The following is a 19,581-nucleotide window of genomic DNA, read 5'->3' as shown; positions in this document are numbered from 1 at the left end:
CCCGTTTTTAGGGAAAAGAAAAAAAAGTGGTAGAAGATGAAAGTTTGATATTTGGATCACGCAAATCTTTGTCTCATTCGTGTATTTTGCTTGTGCTGGCTTTCTGCTGCCCGACCAAGTTCCTTTGACTCATGTTCCGACTCCTTACGTCCTTCTTATCCTTTTCTGGACAACTTTACCAATATCGTGCCTTAGATCTTGAGAAATATCTGGTAAAACTGGCCAATTGGGATGGCAGGCATAACTGGGAAACAGATGGGGGGGGGTGTGGTAAGAAAGGGAGGGAGAGAACAAAAGAGGGCAGCTGTTCTCAAGACACCCAGAGGCTGCCTCTGCTGTGACATTACATTTAATGCCTAAAACTTGACCGGAGCCATTTCTGGTGAACCGTGTTAAACCCTGTAAGCTATTGGCAGGACGCTTACTCACTTTGTACTGAGTCCGAGCTCCTGGTGCAGTGTGACCAACGGGCATGAATTCAGGGGGATTGAAAAAAATTAATTCCCAGGGACGCCTGGGTGGCTCAGTCTGTTGACCACCAACTCTTGATTTCGGCTCAGGTCACGGTCTCACGGTTCTTGGGTCGGAGCCGTTCATTGGGCTCCGCACTGACAGCACGGAGCCCGCTTGGGATTCTCTTTCTCCCTTCCTCTCTGTCCCTCGTTCTCTCTCTCTCTCTCAAAATAAACAAATAACCTTCAAAAAAAATTCCCAGCTCAGGTCATCTCGGGACTTCCTGGGTGTCCCTTACCACCACTCCAGCCCGAGTACCACGTGGGTTCTAAAGGGGACTTGTGTGTACCGCCGGGGAAAAAGTAAGAAGCAAATGAAAACCTCAGGCAGGGGTTGGGTGGTGGTGAACAGACGCTGAGACCAAGACTGAGGATCAGGAAGCTGGAAAGTCCCTCCTGCCTTGGTGTTTGGGTTCTCGCTTTTCCACTTCCCTAAATCACCCGGGCGGTGGGCCCCTGCGCACAGTGGGTGCCCCCTGATTCTCTCTTTAACTGATGGCAAAACCACAAGAGCCGGACTCCTTAGTTCTCCTTCTCAGCGATCAGGTTAACATCCAAGCTCCAACCTCTCACCTGAGTGCAAGGGAGCTGTGACCACCTTGACCAGAGGGAGCGCTCCTCCATCAGGGGGCTCCCTAAGGGCAGCTCCCGTGGGAGCGCTCACCCCACTTCGCCCCGGCTTAGCATGAGACAAGCAACTTTCTCCAGTTTTTAGGGTTTTCCTGGCTGAGTTCACAAGCGAGGCTGTTTGGAGTCAGGGGCGAGGCTTGCGGGGGGGGGGGGGGTGCCGGCCGGCTGGGTGCTGTTCGAGGGTAGCCCGGAACCAAGGCTTCGGCAGCCGCTGCGGGGGCAGGTGGGGCACGCGCTTTTCTGGGGCCACCCTAGGCCTCCCGCAGGAATGCTGACTGGCACTGTCCGGTTTGAGAAGTAGCGTGTCTACGGCCCCGGGAGAGCTCCCCTCCGCTTCTTGGGTGGTGGGCGTCGGGTCCAGGGCATCCCCGGCTGGCAGGGGTCCGGAGGAGAGGGGGCGTGAGCGCGCCTGGAGCGGGAGGCGGGAAATGGGGAGGAGGAGGAGGGAAAAAAGGAGGGGGAGGAGGAGGAGAGGAAGTCCCCCGTGGCCACCCCGAAGGGAGGGCGGGTCGGTGCCCGCGGGCACTCGGTCAGGAGACGAGGGCTGGGCCGGCAGGGCAGCTACGCCCACCAACCGAGGGACTACGACCGCCGGGCGCGCGCTCCCCGCCGACCCCCGGCTAGAGGGGCGGGGGCGGCGGCGCGTGCGCGGGGAGGCGGGCGGGGGCGCGCGTGGGGGGCGGGGCGGCGCGCGGCGACCCCGGCGGGCGCGAGGCTGCGGCGCGCCGAGCGGGGCGCGGGGGCGCGCGGGCGGGAGCGCGCGCGGGGGGGGGGGGCTGCCCCGGGGCGGCCCCCCCACGTCGGGGCGCGGCGGGCGGCGGCGGCGGGAGCGCGTCCCGTCCGGGTCCCGAGGAGTCGCCGCCACCGCCGCCGCCGCCGCCGCCACCGCTCGCCAACATGGCGGACCTGGAGGCCGTGCTGGCCGATGTCAGCTACCTGATGGCGATGGAGAAGAGCAAGGCGACCCCGGCCGCCCGCGCCAGCAAGAAGATCGTGCTGCCCGAGCCCAGGTACCGGCCGCCCGGGTCCGCGCCGCCCCCCGCGCCGCCGCCCTCGGCGGCCGCCAGCGACCCCCTGCGTCCGGGAGGGTCGGGCGCTCGGCCGCTGCTGTTCTCCTTCCCCCACCCTCAGCCTCACCGTTCCCGTCTCTGAAATGGGCATCAGAGGGCTGCTGGGAGGGGGGGGTCCCCGGGAGAGAGCGCCCCAAAGTGCCCGGCGTGGCGCCCGCGCGCAGGAGCGCCCCGGCAACGGGCTGCCGGGAGGTGGTTGTGACTTGGCTGGACCAGCTCCAGCCCTGTCGCCCCCTCGTGTCCCATCTCTGTGGTCCTCAGCGCTCCTCTGCCATGGCTCTCTCCTGCCCCAAGCCTGCCCTTCCAGCCCCATCCCTCTCCCTTCTGTCCCATCTCTGTCACCCGTCCAGCCCCATCCTCATGGGCCCCTTCTGCCCCTAGCCTGTGGCTCCCCCGTGCTGCATCCTGGTCGTTCCTTCTCTGGTTCCTGCTGCCCCGGTTGCCAACTGCGTCCTCTCCCCAGCTCCCTGTGTGCTCCTTAGCCTGGGGAGTGCAGGCTTCTTGCCTTTGTCCCAGGTACTTAAGTGCAGTTTTCAGTGCTTTCTCCCCTTGGGGTCCAGTCTATTCCGCTTCCTATCCTCCTATCTTTTCCTCTTTCGTGCCCCCCAGGCAGTGATGAGTGGCTTGTGACCCACACAGTTTTCTTTTTGGTGCCAAGCCTATCGCCCAAGCAGCTTTCCTCAACTTGCAGATCCACTGGTGGTACTTTATTAAAAGGTTGAAATGGGATTCACTTTACACGCACATGGAAAGGTTGATTCCAGACAGGAATTTGTTGTTTAAATTACCAAAGAAGGGCCCGATTGAATTGGCCAGGGGTTTTAGTGAGGGCTGTACCAAGTTCTAATTTTATCTCGAAAATGGTTTCTTATCAATGGAACCAGTCAAAGACTTTACTGGTTTGTGTCATTAGCACTACCCCAGAAAAGATCATTCATCAGATTGATAGAGTTTCAAATAGTGTATCAAAAGATTAGGGTTCGATTCCCCCCCCCCCCCTTTGCTTCTTTTCTGATTAACACCATTATGAGTTGTATAGTGAATGTGCTAAGTAGCTCTTGGTAGAATTGATGATAAAGAGAGGCATCTTCTTTGTGGTGAATTTGAAACCAGGCAGTTTGGTAAAATACTAGAAACTCAACCAAAACTATTCTCCACTGGCCAGCATCAGTGTTTCAAGCATTACACACCGAAGCTTGCTTAAATTGTTATCTTGACGTAAGAAAACAATCCTTCTTTTAATGCGAAGTGATCACCAGATAATTTTTCCAAGTCCGTTCATGAGCCTGAGCCCTATGACAGAGAAAATTATCAGTCCGTTTGAGCTACTTGTTGTGAAAAGACCAACTGTGTAAATGAATATGTGGTAGATATTTTTGGCTCGCTTGCCCTTTTCATTAGCCTGTGCACCCCCTTGGTTTTGCAGGGTGTGCTCTTTGCCAAGTAGGGAAAAGCAGGGGGGAGCATAGACCTTTTGGAGTACTGTGAAATTAACACTCCTCTTCCGGAGTCTAACATACCCGTTGCTCATTGAAAATCAGTGCTGTTTAAATTTTTTTGGCAAATGGGAAGCTAAGTAAAACAAGAACCCCCAAACCAAGCCTGGATTTCATTTTTTAAAAAACTGCATTTTTATAAATATGGTATACAGTGCTTAATTCCTTTTTCTTTTGCCTTTTCTACTTTTCCTGAAGGGCAGAGAATCCTAAATATGTAGAGTCTCTAAACATAAAATTGACGAATCTTAGTTCATGGGTAGTTTTGGGGGGGGGGGGCAAAATATAATATTAAAATTAGGAACTTCTGCTCGTGTGTGTGTGTGTGTGTGTCTTGTTTTGAACTTAATATGACTTCTGCTTTTTTAGTGTCCTTCTTGAGAACATACTTACATGTTTTGGGTATTCACTTCCTTGTATGAATGCCTTTGTTTTCAGTGGTGTTCTTTGGTAACACTTTCTTTTAAGGCAGAACTGGGAGGTGGTGAGTATATTTCTCATGACATTTCAAGTAAAACATCGTGCAGATTTTTATCTACCACTGGATGACAGGTAGTGGTGGCTACCTGCTGGACTTTGGGGTAGGGGTGGGAGGCTGCGGGGTTTCTCCATCTGGTAAGGAAGTTAATTTTCATTTTATTTTTTATTTTTTATTTATTTTTTAATTTTTTTTTTAATGTTTATTTATTTTTGAGACAGACAGAGCATGAATGAGGGAGGGTCAGAGAGAGAGGGAGACACAGAATCTGAAGCAGGCTCCAGTCTCTGAGCTGTCAGCACAGAGCCTGACGCGGGGCTCGAACTCACGGACTGTGAGATCATGACCTGAGCCGAAGTCGGCCGCTTAACCGACTGAGCCACCCAGGCGCCCCTAATTTTCATTTTAAAATGCCTCAGCACAATGGTTCAAAAGACTAGTATGATCTCACTCTGTCGGTAAAGGACGGTGGTCAAATGTTTTCTGATAAGAGTTTCTATTTCAGTTTCATTGTGGCATGAACTGTGTGATCACCAGTCTTTGGTGTTCTTGAAAAAGATGTTTAGATTCGTCTTTTTAGTGTCTCCATGACGAGTATAACACTTGCCATGGGTCTGTCACCAGTGACCTTTTATTTCCAGCCGATTATTTGAAATCACTGTAGTATTTTCTGCATGCTTCCTCGTTTCAGTTGCTTTGCTGCTTCCGCAGCTTTAACCAGAAAAGCTACGGGACTGCATCATATCTAGCTAGTTTAAATGAAAGGTTGGGTCTGCAGTCCCCTGCCTATTACAGGAGAGTATCAGAAGATGGACCGTCCTGCCCCCTGGGGAGATCTCACTTCTCTGAGATAGCGAGAGGCAACTGTTTTGTTATGTTGACAGTTATTTAATTAATGAACCCATCAGTGTAAATCCCGGAATAGCTGACTATTCGTTCAGATTACATAGCTGCTTCAGTTTACTGAAACATTTGTTGAGTTAATGTAGCTGATGATGGGATCTGTTGGGAAGACTGAACTGTGACCCACGAGCCCACTGTGCAGGCCCAGACAGAAACTCGAGCATTACACCATGTTAGAGAAGAAGTACCTTTATTTGATAGGGTCTAATTCATAAGCTAAGACTTACAGAAGGGTCAGCATCTTAAAGCCCTGGATCATCAAGACAACTTTACTTTAGGCTCATTACTCTTTTTAACCTTGTCCAAACAGAGTGAAGTCCCATTGGCTTGGTTGGGTAACATGAGCTTGACCCTTTCCCTGCATCCCATGTCCATTTAGGAGACATTGACAGTATTGGATCATTAATTGCAAAGCCTGTCCTTTTATTTTATTTTTATTATTATTTATTTATTATTTATTTTTTATTAAAGCTTTTTTTTTAAAATGTTTGTTTCTGAGAGAGAGACAGAGACAGAGAGCACGAGCAGGGGGAGGGGCAGAGAGACAGGGAGACACAGGATCCAAAGCGGGCTCCAGGCTCTGATCTGTCAGCACAGAGCCTGATGTGGGGCTTGAACCCACAGACCGCGAGATGATGCCCTGAGCTGAAGTTGGATGCTTAACCAACTGAGGCACCCAGGCACCTCAATTCACTGATTATTAAAAAAAATTTTTATGTTATATTTATTTTTTTAGAGAGCGTGCAAGCAGAGGAAGGGCAGAGAAGAGAGTGGGGGACAGAGGATCTGAAGTGGGCTCCACGCTGACATCAGTGAGCCCGATGTGGGGCTTGAACTCACAAACTGGTATCGTGACTTAAGCCCAAGTCGGACGCTTAACCGACTGAGCCACCCAGGCACCCCAGCAAAGCTTGTCCTTTTAAGGTATTCCTACAATATGATAGGAAGTTCTGAAAAATAACATTTGCAAGATTCTTTGTAACTTTCCTAGATCATTTAGAATATCCTTCAGGACATCTGTGACACCCTTTATTACATGACTTCAGTAGGGGGTTGTAGAGGCTGGGTCTCCAAGCCAGGCATGGAGAGACTATGATGAGCCTGACCACAGCCCCATCTTTCAAGGGGCTTTTTTTTTTTAGTCTAGTGGGAAATACACAGTTGATCCAAGAAAGATGTTTATAAAGTGCAGTTTCTTGAAGATTCTATTTAACCACAGACAAGTAGCAATTTGGATGGCTTTTTTATTCTGCAATCATCGAACGCATTATGTTTGCTGAGCGTTTTACAATAATTGGTTAGTTATTCCCTCCGAAGACCTATCCGGCCAGAGTATACATAGTAATGTGGTAATGCTGCGTCTTCCTGTTTGTAACCGGATCAGATGGGATCCATGTTGAGAAGTAGCTCGGTTTTCTTCTTCTGTGGGAATGGAGTTTCTTCAGTGATTTCCCCGACTCCAGTCTGTGAGCCGTTGGGGGTAGACTTGAACTATTCCTCTGTTTTGGTTGTAGGGGATTCTGTGCCCGTGCACACCCCTCCCCAACTCGGAACTGAAGAGTCAATGTTGAAAGAATGAACGGCCTTCAGGGAAAGAGTGCTCTGTATCGCCGATAGGAGTCTTTCTATGTATAGAACGGTGGCGGTGTTCTTGCCTCTTTTCCACTAAGGTGCACATTCGAAATGTAATTTGTTCTGACCTTTCGGTTTTTATTCCATTCTTGGGCAGAGGCAATTTGTGCCAGTGACTTGGTGATTCAAGAGCTGTGCGTGGTTGTCAGTTCTTAGAAATAGATGTTCCAGTGCAATCAATTTGGGACCTAGAAGCTGCCCCAAATCCGGCATTGTGAAATGTTTTGAACGGAGAGCCCAGTAGATTTCTTTGGGTTCAGACAATCCCGGTTTTTACACGCAATGTGTTCTTAGAGACTGCGTCTCAAAAGTGCTTTTCAGTATGCTGAACTTGGCTTTGCCAAACATGTGTTTGGACAAGACAGGAACTGTTGGCTAAGGCTTGAAGCAGGGACGTGTAGGTCTTTATCTGACAGTGGGCGGCAAAGCACAGTAAGAAATGCAGAGTGGGGGAGAACAGGATGCTTGGGGTCTCCGTAGCCCTGAGGAGGGAAAGAGAAGGTTTATTACTTCCACGAGCTAGCAACGTAACAACTACCATTTATTGAGATTTCCCTTCTCCCGGGCACTTTGCATCATGAGTGCATTTGTTCCCCGTGACAGTGCAGCCTGGTGAGTGACGTAGCCTCATCCGGACAGTTAGGGACCTCTGCCCCGGGTGACAGCTGAAGCGTAGTCCAGAATGGGGTCCTTTCCTCCTTGCTCTGCCATTGTGCCAGCACGAATAAGGAACACCCTCACCCCTTCTGCAGTTTTTCCTTTGGGGAAAAATCACTTTGCGGGCCATGTCTATCGGCTGCTGGTGCAGCGTTTGCAAAGTCAGGACCGTCCTCAGAGACTGATAGAGAACAGCTCTTCCTCTGGGATGTGGCAAAGCGGTAATTATCACTAAGTGGATAAGCAGTTTTTTCCTTATTTCCCATGAGGAGCTCGAGGGTTAAATTCCCGTTCTGTTCAACGCAAGAAACGCAATCTTGCAACCTTGCCGCCAAGAAATCTGTGTAATAGACCCCCTCTCCCCTCCTCTCCCCAACCCGGTCCCCAAACAGGATTTCTGTGTGGGTTATTATTCGGAAAAGAGAGCGGCCCCCGTCCCCCGCCCCCGCCGAATTGTTCCATTCTAGAGAAAAGGGAAAAGGGACACAACAATATTTTTGGCTTTCTTCGCGATAAAAATCACTTTCTCCCGCAAACAGTTTTCCTTTGCTGGTGAACCATGTGTCCGAGGAATGCTGATAGTTTGATGAAGATGTGTATGCGTGGTGGTCTTCTCTGTCCTTGTCCTCCTCTGGACTTTGGCAGTGGGGCAATGGAGACCTTGGAGGGGCGACTTCCACTTGAGTGTTGTGAACTCATTTGCATATTTAGAAACTTGCACACTAATGAGGCCCTGACCTGCTTCTGCTTCTCCTGGTTCCCGAGTCTTTGTTCTTTATTTTTGTCATCGATCAGCACTCCCACCCCCTGGGCCATTCGTGATTGCCCTGTAGGTCTACAATAAACTGTGGGGTGGCGGGGGGGAGGGGGGGGGTGGGTGGGGGGAGAAGTAATACCTTGGCTCCCCATACCCTGTAAATGTTTCTTCTAATTTTGGAAGTCTTCTCCTGGGTCATCTATGCTTCAGCCTCAGCGCGGAGCATCTGCAGGCTGTAGAACTTTCTATGTGGGGCATGACAGAGAGGACAGTTCGTTGACTCTGTCATTGGTGTTTTGTGACAGTCAGCCTCCACATAGACCTGTACTCTTGCTGGCTGCCGTTTCCTTCTTCCAGGGTCTCAGGAGTCTAGGAAAAGGTGATGATATGAAAGTACCTAGGCCCAATTTTCATCCCTAGTGAACTTGTAGGTCAGCTGTTTCATTTCTGGGCTCATTTTCCTGTGCCCTCCTTATCTGCCACACTATGATACAGTTCTAGATCAGGAACCAGGAAATATGGACCAGATTCCATTGGCAACTTGCCACAGGCCCTTGATAAGTCACTTAAATTCACTGTATTTAGTTTTTCCTAGCTGTATAATATGATATCTATTCATTTGTGATCATAAAATGTCCCCTCCCCCCCCCCCCCCAATCTCTGGGCATATTCTATATAAAATATATATATATATTTTAATGTTTTATTATTTTTGAGAGAAAGAGAGCATGAGCAGGGGAAGGTCAGAGAGAGAGGGAGACACAGAACCCAAAGCAGGCTCCAGGCTCTGAGCCGTCAGCACAGAGCCCGACGCGGGGCTTGAACTCATGAACCGCGAGATCATGACCTGAGCCCAAGTCGGACGCTTAACTGACTGAGCCAGCCAGGTGCCCCAATGTATATGTATATATTTTTAAAATTTAGTCATTTATTTTGAGAGAGAGAGAAAGAGGTCGAGGGAGGGGCAGAGAGAGAGAGAGAGAGGGAGAGAGATAATCCCAGGCAGGCTTCGCGCTGTGCTGTCAGCATGGAGACCAACGCGGGGCTCCATCCCACGAACCATGAGATCGTGACCTGAGCCGAAACCAAGAGTTGGACGCTCAACCGACTGAGCCACCAGCCACCCCATACAATGTATTTGTAAACAAGAGAGGACATTAATTTCACACAGTCACAACTCAGAAAAAGATAGGACAAAATATTAAAAGGTGATTTTTTCTTTAATTTATACCATGGGTGGTCGTTGTAGGGATTAGATGCAGCACAAAATGTAACACCTTAAGAAAGTACCAAATAGTAGCCGATAAAAGGCAGCATTGCATGGAGCCCCTGTGCCATGTGCCCTGCAGAAGCAGGTTGGGAGACAGGATTTCTGAAAAGTTGATATGTTGACCCAGGCAGCAAAGAGCAGATGTTGACCTTTAGACACATAAGTAAGTGAATTTCCCAGATTTCTTCTGTTTTCTTCTAGCCTTGGTGGCACTATGTGTCTAGAACCTTGCATACATGCTACCTCACTCAGTTCTTTTTAATTTTTTTTAATGTTTATTTATTTTTGAGAGAGACAAAGAGCATGAGCAGGGAGGGCCAGAGAGAGGAGACACAGAATCGGAAGCAGGCTCCAGGCTCCGAGCTGTCAGCACAGAGCCCGACGTGGGCCTCGAACTCAGGAACCGCGAGATCATGACCTGAGCCGAAGTCAGACGCTTAACTGAGTGAGCCACCCGGGCGCCCTTCACTCGGTTCTTTTTCTTTCTTTTCTTCCTCGCCACCTTTACTCTATCCTCCCTCTTTTTTTTCTTTCCATCCATCCTCCCGCCTACCCATCCATCCTTCATCTGTTCTTTCCTCCCACCCATCCATCCATGTTTCCATGTTTCCTTCCTTCCTTCCTTCCATCCATCCATCCATCCATCCATCCATCCATTCTTTCTTCTTTTCATCCTCCTTCTTTTCATCCATCCACCCACCCATCCATCCATCCATCCATCCATCCATCAGGCTCTGGGCTATGTTGGCTTCAATACATAAGAGTTCATGAGCATTGCTATTCTTAAATACAGATAACTAAACAATTAGGAGAATTAGCTCATCCTTTAGAGGCCTTTGCTTCAGTAAAATGAACGAAAATCACAGCCTAAAAGCAGCTGGCTTCAGTGTATTGAGCATAAGGTGATTCATTTCAGTATTCCTTAGACATTAACAGATTGCATGTTAATAACATAGCATTGTAGTATCTCATGTTTGAAAAGATCTTGGAGGGCATCCAATTTAGTCATGCATTGGATGGGTGACTTCCCTGTCTGACGTCCAGGCAGGGTCATCTCCGAGGAACATCTTTGGAAGCTCTGTGATGTTGGAAAGCTCTCTTGCAATTAATTCTGTGCACTGATGTTTTGCTGTCCTTTCATGGTTGTACAAACAAGTTTAGTCCCTGAAAAAGTGACAGATTTTCCGATATCTGAAGGCAGCTACCCTATCCCACAGTGGCTTTCACAGGAAGCTGTCCCCAGTCCTTTTAGTCACTCCCCAAATCAAGCTGAAGTCTGCACGCTGCTCTCTGTAATCTGTGCCCATCAGTCTGAATGTGACCTGGCTGGGTCAGAATATTAAGGTTTAAGAAGACTGAAAAGATACCTGTAGAATTCGTCTGCTTAATTCAGTGGTGGCAAAACCAGTGAAAAATCTTATTCCAAGTGTGTGGTTGAACCTCTCTCAAGTTCCGTTATGGGGAGAAAATTTTTGGTTCCTCTGATGATTTGAGATTCATCACACCAGCTTGATTAGGGGATTAACATTTCCATTAGTCAGAATTTAGAAGCTACGATGGGTACCAGGTGTCTTTTTGACATTGTCTGCCACTTGCTGAGTGCTAACTTCTAGGCCCTGTGTACATTCTGAGAAAATTGTGGGCTAAAATATTTTTAGGAAGAAAACGAGCTTTAATTATGCCAAAAAAAGCCTTTTTCTGAGGATTTTAGGGCTAATGTTTCATATATTCAAAAACCTACACCTACAGTTCCATTAGGAATCTTCTGGGGAAGGCAGCAAGCATATCTTCATTTTCAGCAATAGAACTTGACTGGGGAATGAGCTCTTGGTATTTGTGCTTTTGTAATTAAGTCAGTCCATTGTTCTTTATTCTCGATCTAGAAAGATCACTCTGGTTATATTTTCAGGGTACTCTCAATTTTCTCTGTCTGCATTGCTTTTGATGAGGGTTTAAGTTAAAAATGAACTAGAAGTTACATGGGAAGGCATTTACACAGCTGTTAAATACCGCAGACTCTCATTTTGCAACGTGAATGTCTAAAGCTGAGATGACATTTTCAGATGTGTCTTCTTTTCAACATATGAGGCTTTTGCTACTTGGTTAGGGGTGGGGGTGGTAAGGGAGGTGTCTGTATTCCATTTAGAAACAACTAACCCTAACAGGTAAGGTCAAGGGATTTTAATATTCATCTTTAATGGGCCATTCTTTTTTCAACTACGTTTACTATTTCTTTTCTTATAGTATAATGACACGCTAATTAAGCAGTGGCTCTTGGAATCACAGTAAGTATAGAGTAGAATGTAAAAGTTTGTGCTATCCTCTCTGTTCCATTTAGGACCTGCTTCCTTCCGTTTGGTCTCCACTGGCAGTAGAGGAAGGCTTATTATTTATGCAAAATGTCGCAACTAGAATTGGCCTAGAAGGGGGAGGTGTTTTCTTCACCTTAGCAGTTCTGGGCAGATTCTGTGCTGTCAGAGCAGAGCCCGATGCGGGGCTTGAACTCACAAACCGTGAGATCCTGACCTGAGCTGTGATCAAGGGTCAGCCGCTTCACCGACTGAGCCACCCAGGCGCCCCTGCACGTTAGCAGTTTCTAAACCTTGAGCGAGAGGGGATACTTAGGTTCATGACCTACCCCCCTGCCCCCAAAGAAGTGTGACGGTTTTTGTGGTCCGGGGTTTCTTAGGGTTTAATCATTTGATTGGTTTTTTATTCCACAAGGAAAACCAGCCAGTTTTTCTGTGTTTCTGTTGTTCAAATAACGTGCCCTGTTTAGTGGGGAACTGGTGTTCAAATTATTCTAAAAAAAAAAGTCAAGTTATGCTATAAGAAAAGCTTATTTTTTCTGACTGTTTCATACCGGGAAAGCTTAATGAGGTAGATGGTGGAAACTCACCCTCCTTCATGTGAGATTAGAGTTTTAGGGTAAGTGTCCTGGCTTATGATTAATCATCTCCTGACCATCCAGGGATCTAGGGTAGGGTTGATGATGGCGGATTGCCACTATATAGTCAACACGAATCTCCCGGGAGCCCAGATGCTGGAGGGCTGTGTGACCAGAGCATTCTGTCCTGTGTGTCGCCCTTGTAGAGGGGAAGTGACCCTCCGAAGGTAGCAGAGCCACCACAGGCTATAGCCCGATGGGTCGGAAGGGTCTAGCCTCAGGTTCGTCAGTTCTAGGAGCTGGGACCTAGTCATTTCTCCATGGGATGGCTTTACGCTGGATGTGACGTGCATGAATTCCCCAGCAGTGATGGCACCTGGGTGTCCTTCCGTGTTGCCGTGTTTCCTGTTCTCACTGGGGGGCAGACCTCCTCTGGGTTGGATAACACAGTTACAGCTAGTGCCTGCCAGCCAGCCCAGGAAACTTTGGCATTTCTCTGCCCTTTGTGTGAGGTATTGATTTAAAGTTTTTACTCTCAGAGGGCAAGCTTGCTTCTTTATTTTCAGATTCTTGGAAACGGCTCTCCAGTATTTCATCATCTCCATTTTAGAAGGAGGCAATTCAGGTCCAGAGAGAAACTAATTGCTCGAGATCACATTGATAGCCAAGGGCTCAAAGCTCTGTGCATTTTAATAGACACCTACAGACTATCTTTTGCCATATGAATCATCTAAGCAAAGAAAATTCCTAGATGTGGGTAGAGGAGGGGTGTCAATTTCAGCTATTACCAACACAGTTTGAAAATGGATTGTCCTCACCGTAAGGGTTATCAGCTACAGGGATCTGATAAGGGGGTTACATATCATTTCACTGGTGATGTTGATTGAATAATAAATATGTGAATAATTCCTTAAAAGATAAGATGTCATGAATGTCATGTTCGGTAATAGGATTAGTTGTCATTAATGATGACCGTGTTACAAATTGAGAAAAGCTACACGTCAGTATTTTTGATCTTAATGTTTTCTTACCCCAAGCATCTTTTTGTAATCTCACATGTGCCCTTATCTTTAAAAAGCAAAAACTGAAATTCTCTCTCTCCGTCAGCAGGTACATGGATACCCTTGGCTCGAGCACACTTGTCCGTTTACTCTAGATACATAAAGGATTTTTCGCATTAAACTTGTTAGCAGTACATTCTACATTGTGATGGAAAACTAATGAAACAGGTTGCACATTTAACCTTCACACAGAAAGGCTGTGGGCATCATACTGGGACAGAGTTGTGTTTGTCAGGAACACATTAGTGAGTCCCTTTACAACTTGCCCTCTGCTCCTGCTGAGACATGTTCGGCTTGTCCTTGGTAGTAGTGAAGAGATGCTTCTCGGTGCTCTGAATTGCTGCCTGATACATCGTAAAACCGCTGTTTACCCAACCCTGTGTTCGTAATCACAAGCGCCAGCGCAGTGGGTATGCTGACCTGTGCCTCTTTGGGGTCGTGGGATAGACCCCTGGAAGTAAGAGAGGGGCATTCTCAGTTTCGTGAGACGATGCCAAATTGTCCTGTATGTTTTAAGGATAAATAGGGCTGCATTCAGAAGTGTTAATGTTATTGTTCGTTTAAAATCATTTCATATAGACTATCTAAGTACAGCTGGGTAATAACTGAGATTTTATTAAAAAAATTTTTTTTGACGTTTTTATTTACTATTGAGAGACAGAGAGACACAGAGCGTGAGCAGGGGAGGGGTAGAGAGAGAGGGAGATACAGAATCTGAAGCAGGCTCCAGGCTCCGAGCTGTCAGCACAGAGCCCGATGCGGGGCTCAAACTCACCAACCGTGAGATCACGATCTGAGCCGAAGTTGGAGGCTTAACCAACTGAGCCACCCCGATGCCCCTAGAACTGAGATTTTAAATGTAAATGAAGAGATACAGGAGTGTGAGACAAGAGCTAAGTAAAAACCCTATAAGGTTAAATTCGAATTGGAAAGTCATTTTATTTTTTTTGTTCTTTGAAACAGTTTCTTTTATGTTTATTTATTCTGAGAGAGAGAAGGCATGAGGGGGAAGGACAGAGAGAGAGGGAGAGACAGAGAATCCGTGCTGTCAGTGTGGAGCCCGACTCAGGACTTGATCTCACCAACTGTGGGATCATGACCTGAGCTGAAACCAAGAGTTGGATGTTTAACCAGCCAAGCCACCCAGGTGCCCCAGAAAGTCATTTTAAATTCATGGTTTTGTCTTGTCTCTTTTCTTTTCTTTTCTTTTCTTTTCTTTTCTTTCCTTTCCTTTCCTTTCCTTTCCTTTCCTTTTCTTTCCTTTTCTTTCCTTTTTTGGTCTTACCACATATGTGTATGTCTTAACCCCAGTCATGGAAAAGCCCAAGAAACAACTGCTGTCCCATCCTTGTAGGTACCCAGCGCAAACATACCTGCCCTGAGGGGTGGGCAGGGTCTCGGCAAGAAGAACCCAGAACTTCTGGTATCTGTTGTATCAGAAAAAGGAGCCATCCGAGGGGTGGGGTGGGCACGATATCTAACAAATGCAGAGGCCGGAAGAAGGGGTCCCCACTGGCTATCAAAGGAATATGGCTGCGGTTGATTAAAATATTCTGAATATATTCCAGCCCTTGCGCTGGGCAGAACACTAGCCCCTTCCCCCACCAAATGTCCATGACCTAATCCTCAGAACCTGCGACTATGTGAACATTACTTGGCAAGAAGATTGCAGATGTAATTCAGGCAGCTGATGTTGCAGACTTTAAGATAAAGAGATTATTATCCTGAGTTATCTGGCTGGGCCCAGAACAATAGCGAGGAAGGGAGGCGGGTCAGAGTCAGAGTGAGGTAGCTTGAGAAGGAATATCTGACATTTGCTGGCTTTGATGGTAGAATGGGGTCATGGGCCAAGGAACGTGGCGGCTTCTAGAAGCCTGCAAAGATAAGGAGACGGGTGCTCCCATAGAGCCTCCACTAGGAACAAAACTCTGCTGGCATTTTGATCTTAGCTTAGTGGGACCCATTCCAGACTTCTGACCTACAGATCTATAAGATAATACTTTTCTGTGGTTTGGAGCTACCAAGTTCGAGGTAATTTGTTATATTAGCGGTAGGAAGCTAATATATCTATGATATCCAAAAGGGAGATCCCCAAACAAAACAGATAAAAACAAGACACCTATTGGTCACCACTGGCTGTCAAAATAAGGTACCAACTCTGTCCCTGAAAAGAGGCAGTCAAAAAGGTGAAGCATTTAGCGCTTTTCTTGCCTTTCCTGTAAGCTACAGAGGGTGATCACAATTTTTACTTGATGGGACATAATTCTTCCTTAAGAAGATTTACAGAATGGGAATGCAAGCTGGTGCAGCCACTCTGGAAAACAGTATGGAGGTTCCTCAAAAAGTTAAAAACAGAACTGCCCTACAACCCAGCAATGGCACTACCAGGCATTTATCCAAGGGATACAGGTGTGCTGTTTCGAAGGGACACATGCACTCCCATGTTTATAGCAGCACTATCAACAATAGCCAAAGTATGGAAAGAACCCAAATGTCCATCGATGGATGAATGGATAAAGAAGATGTGTTATATATGTATATATATATGTATATATACATATATATATACACACAACGGCGTATTACTCGTCAATCAAAAAGAATGAAATCTTGCCATTTGCAACTACGTGGATGGGACTAGAAGGTATTATGCTAAGTGAAATTAGTCAGTCAGAGAAAGACAAATATCATATGACTTCACTCATATGAGGACTTTAAGAGACAAAACAGATGAACAAAAATAATATAAAACCAGGGAGGGGGACAAAACATAAGAGACTCTTAAATATGGAGAACAAACTGAGGGTTGCTGGAGGGGTTGGGGGAGGGGATGAGCTAAATGGGTCAGGGGCACTAAGGAATCTACTCCTGAAATCATTGTTGCCCTAGATGCTAACTAATTTGGATGTAAACTTAAAAAAATTAAAATAATAAAAAATAAAAACTCATTGATTGGTTAAAAAAAAAGAAAAAAGATTTACAGCAAGTGAACGTGGCAAGGATGATGGAATTGGGAGAGTCACCATCTTGCAACTCTTAATGGAAGTGTTGAGGTAGGTAAAGGTCATCAGAGCATGAACCCGCTAAATGCGGTGTCGTGGGGAATTTGAAAAGGAGAAATCCGATGATCACCAGCTCAGTTGTTAAGTAATTTTCACATCACTAAGAAGAAATAACTGTACCTCCTTGGGGGGGGGGGGGCAATTTGACATACAAAGACCATCTCGTGAGTATTCCTGCCCCTGGAGGTTGAACTCGAATATCATCCGGTCTTCAGAGGGAAACTTTCAGCGTCTAGGAAATACAGAGCTAGAGGAGCAGGTCGAATGACCTTAGAGGAAGCAAACAGATAGTCCGGAATAGGAGCTAGCCTCTATACAGCTTGTCTTGGTGCCCTCAGTAAGTCACTGGTTGCGAATATAAAAAGCAGATGTCGGGGAGAAGGAAGAGCTCTTGGTTAAAGCAGATTGGAGAGAGACAGTGGTCTAATGAGTGCGCGATCCTGATTATATTAGATCCTGGCTCAAAAGACGACCCTAAGAGAACGATGGACATTTATGGACATCATGGACAGGGGAACTAGGTAGTAGATGTGCAGGAGTTATTATTATTTCTGGGGGGGGGGCATTCAGGGGAGGGGCAGTATTGTTTCTATAGGGAAGGGGGTGGGAGTAATAATAGATTGTGTTTACCTAAGGAAAATGTCCCTAATTTTTAGATTGCAAACTGAGGGAGTAAGGGTAGAATGACACGCAGTCGGAGATTCCAAGCCTTAAGATGCTTTAAAGCTTGGAGGAGAAGTTGGGGCGAGGATAAAAGTAGCAGACGAAAACCTTGGTAGCTACTCCGGAGGCGTGGGAGGACAGTTACCGGGGCTCACTCTACTATGCTCTTCTGCATGTTTGAACATTTTCATTATGATCTTTCAAAACAACAGAGTAGATGGCTAGGCCTGAGGATCGCAGTTAGAGGCTTGCAGGGCTGATGGAAACTTCGGTTGGCCCGATGTCACAGGTAGGAGCAGTGGTGACTTAGGACCGAAACTCCCATGATGGCATATGCAAGATGTGCTGCGTCTCCAGTAAGTTAGTCTGCGGGAGGGTGGCTTGCTTTTTGGAAACCACGGTAGGGCGGCTCAAAAAGAAACCCCGTGACACCGATCGCAAAGATGTGGGCAGAGGTTTAGTCAACTCACTCGTAGCCAGAGTCCTGACCAATCCCAAGTGGTGTGGACAGATTTACAACCTGTTGACCTGCAGACTTCTCGGGGAACGATGAAGGGGGAGCAGAAGCCATAAAGAAGGATTTCCAAGAGGCAAAGCAGGGTAAGAAATGAAACTTGAGAAAACTATGTCCATTTACCCCCTGAACACAAAAGACTTCCCTGAACTTTGTGAATATCATTCAAATCATAGCTCTGATGTTTAAATTTAGCAGGAAAGAAAAAATAACCCTTTCTATTTAAGATGATCTACCCTGTAAGCATCTTTCCAAAGCCTAATGAAACTCTACGATCCAGTCTCTGTTACTGAAATGACTTGAATAGCTTTCTGTTTTGTTTTTTTTTTAATGTTTATTTATGTCTGAGACAGAGACAGAGCATGAGTGGGGGAGGGGCAGAGAGAGAGAGAGAGAGAGGGAGACACAGAATCAGAAGCAGGCTCCAGGCTCCGAGCCATCAGCCCAGAGCCCGATGCGGGGCTCAAACTCACGGACCGCGAGATCGTGACCTGAGCTGAAGTCGGACGCTTAACCGACTGAGCCACCCAGGCGCCCCGAGAGAGAGAGAATCTTAAGCAGGCTGTGTGCTCAGTGCAGAGCCTGACACGGGGCTTGATCCCAAGATCCTGGGATCATGACCTGAGCTGAAATCAAGAGTTAGATGCTCAATGAGCTCAATGAACTCAATGAGCTCAGTGAGCCACTATGGCACCTCTCCAAGAGCTGATTTTTTTTTAAATGTTTTATTTTATATTTGAGACAGAGAGAGAGAGAGAGAGAGCGCACATGAGCAGGAGAGGGGCAGAAAGACAGAGACAGAATCTGAAGCAGGCTCCAGACGCTGAGCTGTCAGCACAGAGCCCGACGTGGGGCTCGAACTCATGGACCATGAGATCGTGACCTGAGCCAAAGTCGGTCGCCCAACCGACTGAGCCACCCAGGCGCTCCTACAGCTTTCTGTTTTTAAGTCATTTGAATATTAATTTGTCAAAACATTTCAAAATAATTACTTTAAAATTGATCTTTTCTAATGTGTTGCTCTAAACCTGACCTCACTAACTACCGTAATTACCGACAAGACCTGTATGTGAGAAACACAAAACTTTATTTAAAGGCCAAGAAAGCCTGGATAAATGGAGTGCCACAGGATCTTTGCAGATAGGAAGACTCAGTTTGGGAAGATGTCAGTTCTCTTCAAAAGAATCGGAATCCAAGGCAATCCCAGTCAAAACCCAAACGAGAATTTCAAAGGACTTGAAAGGTGATTCACGTTCATCTAGAAGAGAAGAATGGACAAAAATAACCAATGACATTTTGAAAAAAATGAAACAGTGGGGATCTGCTCTGTCTAAAAGAAAACATTGCTATAGCAGTTACAACTGTGGTTGTGGTGCAGATATAGACACACATCCAGGGCACAACAAGCCTTGTGTGTATGTGTATGTGTGTATATACATAATGTATACACACACACATATTCAAAAAAATTTTTTTAAGTTTATTCATTTTTCAGAGAGACGGAGAGACAGAATGTGAGCAGGGGAGGAGCAGAGAGAGAGGGAGACACAGAATCCGAAGCAGGCTCCAGGCTCTGAGCTGTCAGCTGAGAGCCTGACACGGGGCTCGAACTCAGGAATCATGAGATCATGATCTGAGCCGACTGAGCCACCCAGGCGCCCCTACGAGCACACGTATTATATGTGAGTTTGGTTTATGAATAAAGGTGACATTTTGAGTCTGGTGGGGAAAGGCTGGTGTGTGATCTGGCAAAGTTACAATCCCTCCACATTGTACGAAAAAAGGAATTCCAGAGTGTTCAATGAGATCATCACAAAACTATTATAATAAAACAGAAAAATATGAGAGAATGTATTTCCATTACTCTGGAGTATGACAAAGGGTTCTCGTAAGCAAACTGCCCCGCCCCCCAGCCTGTAAAGGAGATCAGCGGCTGTGATCATGCGGACTTCTTGTGGGACAGTGGGTATCTTATACCAAATTGAGAGT

The 19,581-nt window shown here is 46.9% G+C and overlaps 1 protein-coding gene across 4 annotated transcripts in view; it reads left to right on the top strand.

Annotated features, from left to right (window-relative positions):
• The first annotated feature begins 1,847 nt into the window (after nucleotides 1–1,847).
• GRK3 (G protein-coupled receptor kinase 3) overlaps nucleotides 1,848–19,581 on the top strand; it is a 131,842-nt gene continuing 114,108 nt past the window's right edge. Inside the window, exon 1 of one of the 4 annotated variants that reach the window (XM_053902230.1) lies at nucleotides 1,848–2,152. In XM_053902230.1, coding sequence (XP_053758205.1) covers nucleotides 2,040–2,152 — 113 coding nt within the window. In that variant the 5' untranslated portion in view covers nucleotides 1,848–2,039. The remainder of the gene's footprint in view (nucleotides 2,153–19,581) is intronic. The other 3 variants (XM_053902229.1, XM_053902228.1, XM_053902231.1) reach the window with 3 other exon arrangements.

The sequence above is a fragment of the Panthera pardus genome, unplaced genomic scaffold, assembly GCF_024362965.1.
Source record: "Panthera pardus isolate Hobbes unplaced genomic scaffold, ASM2436296v1 HiC_scaffold_15, whole genome shotgun sequence".
NCBI lineage: Eukaryota > Metazoa > Chordata > Mammalia > Carnivora > Felidae > Panthera > Panthera pardus.
Note: the sequence above shows the minus strand (reverse complement) of the source record. Positions and strands in the feature narration are given on the sequence as shown.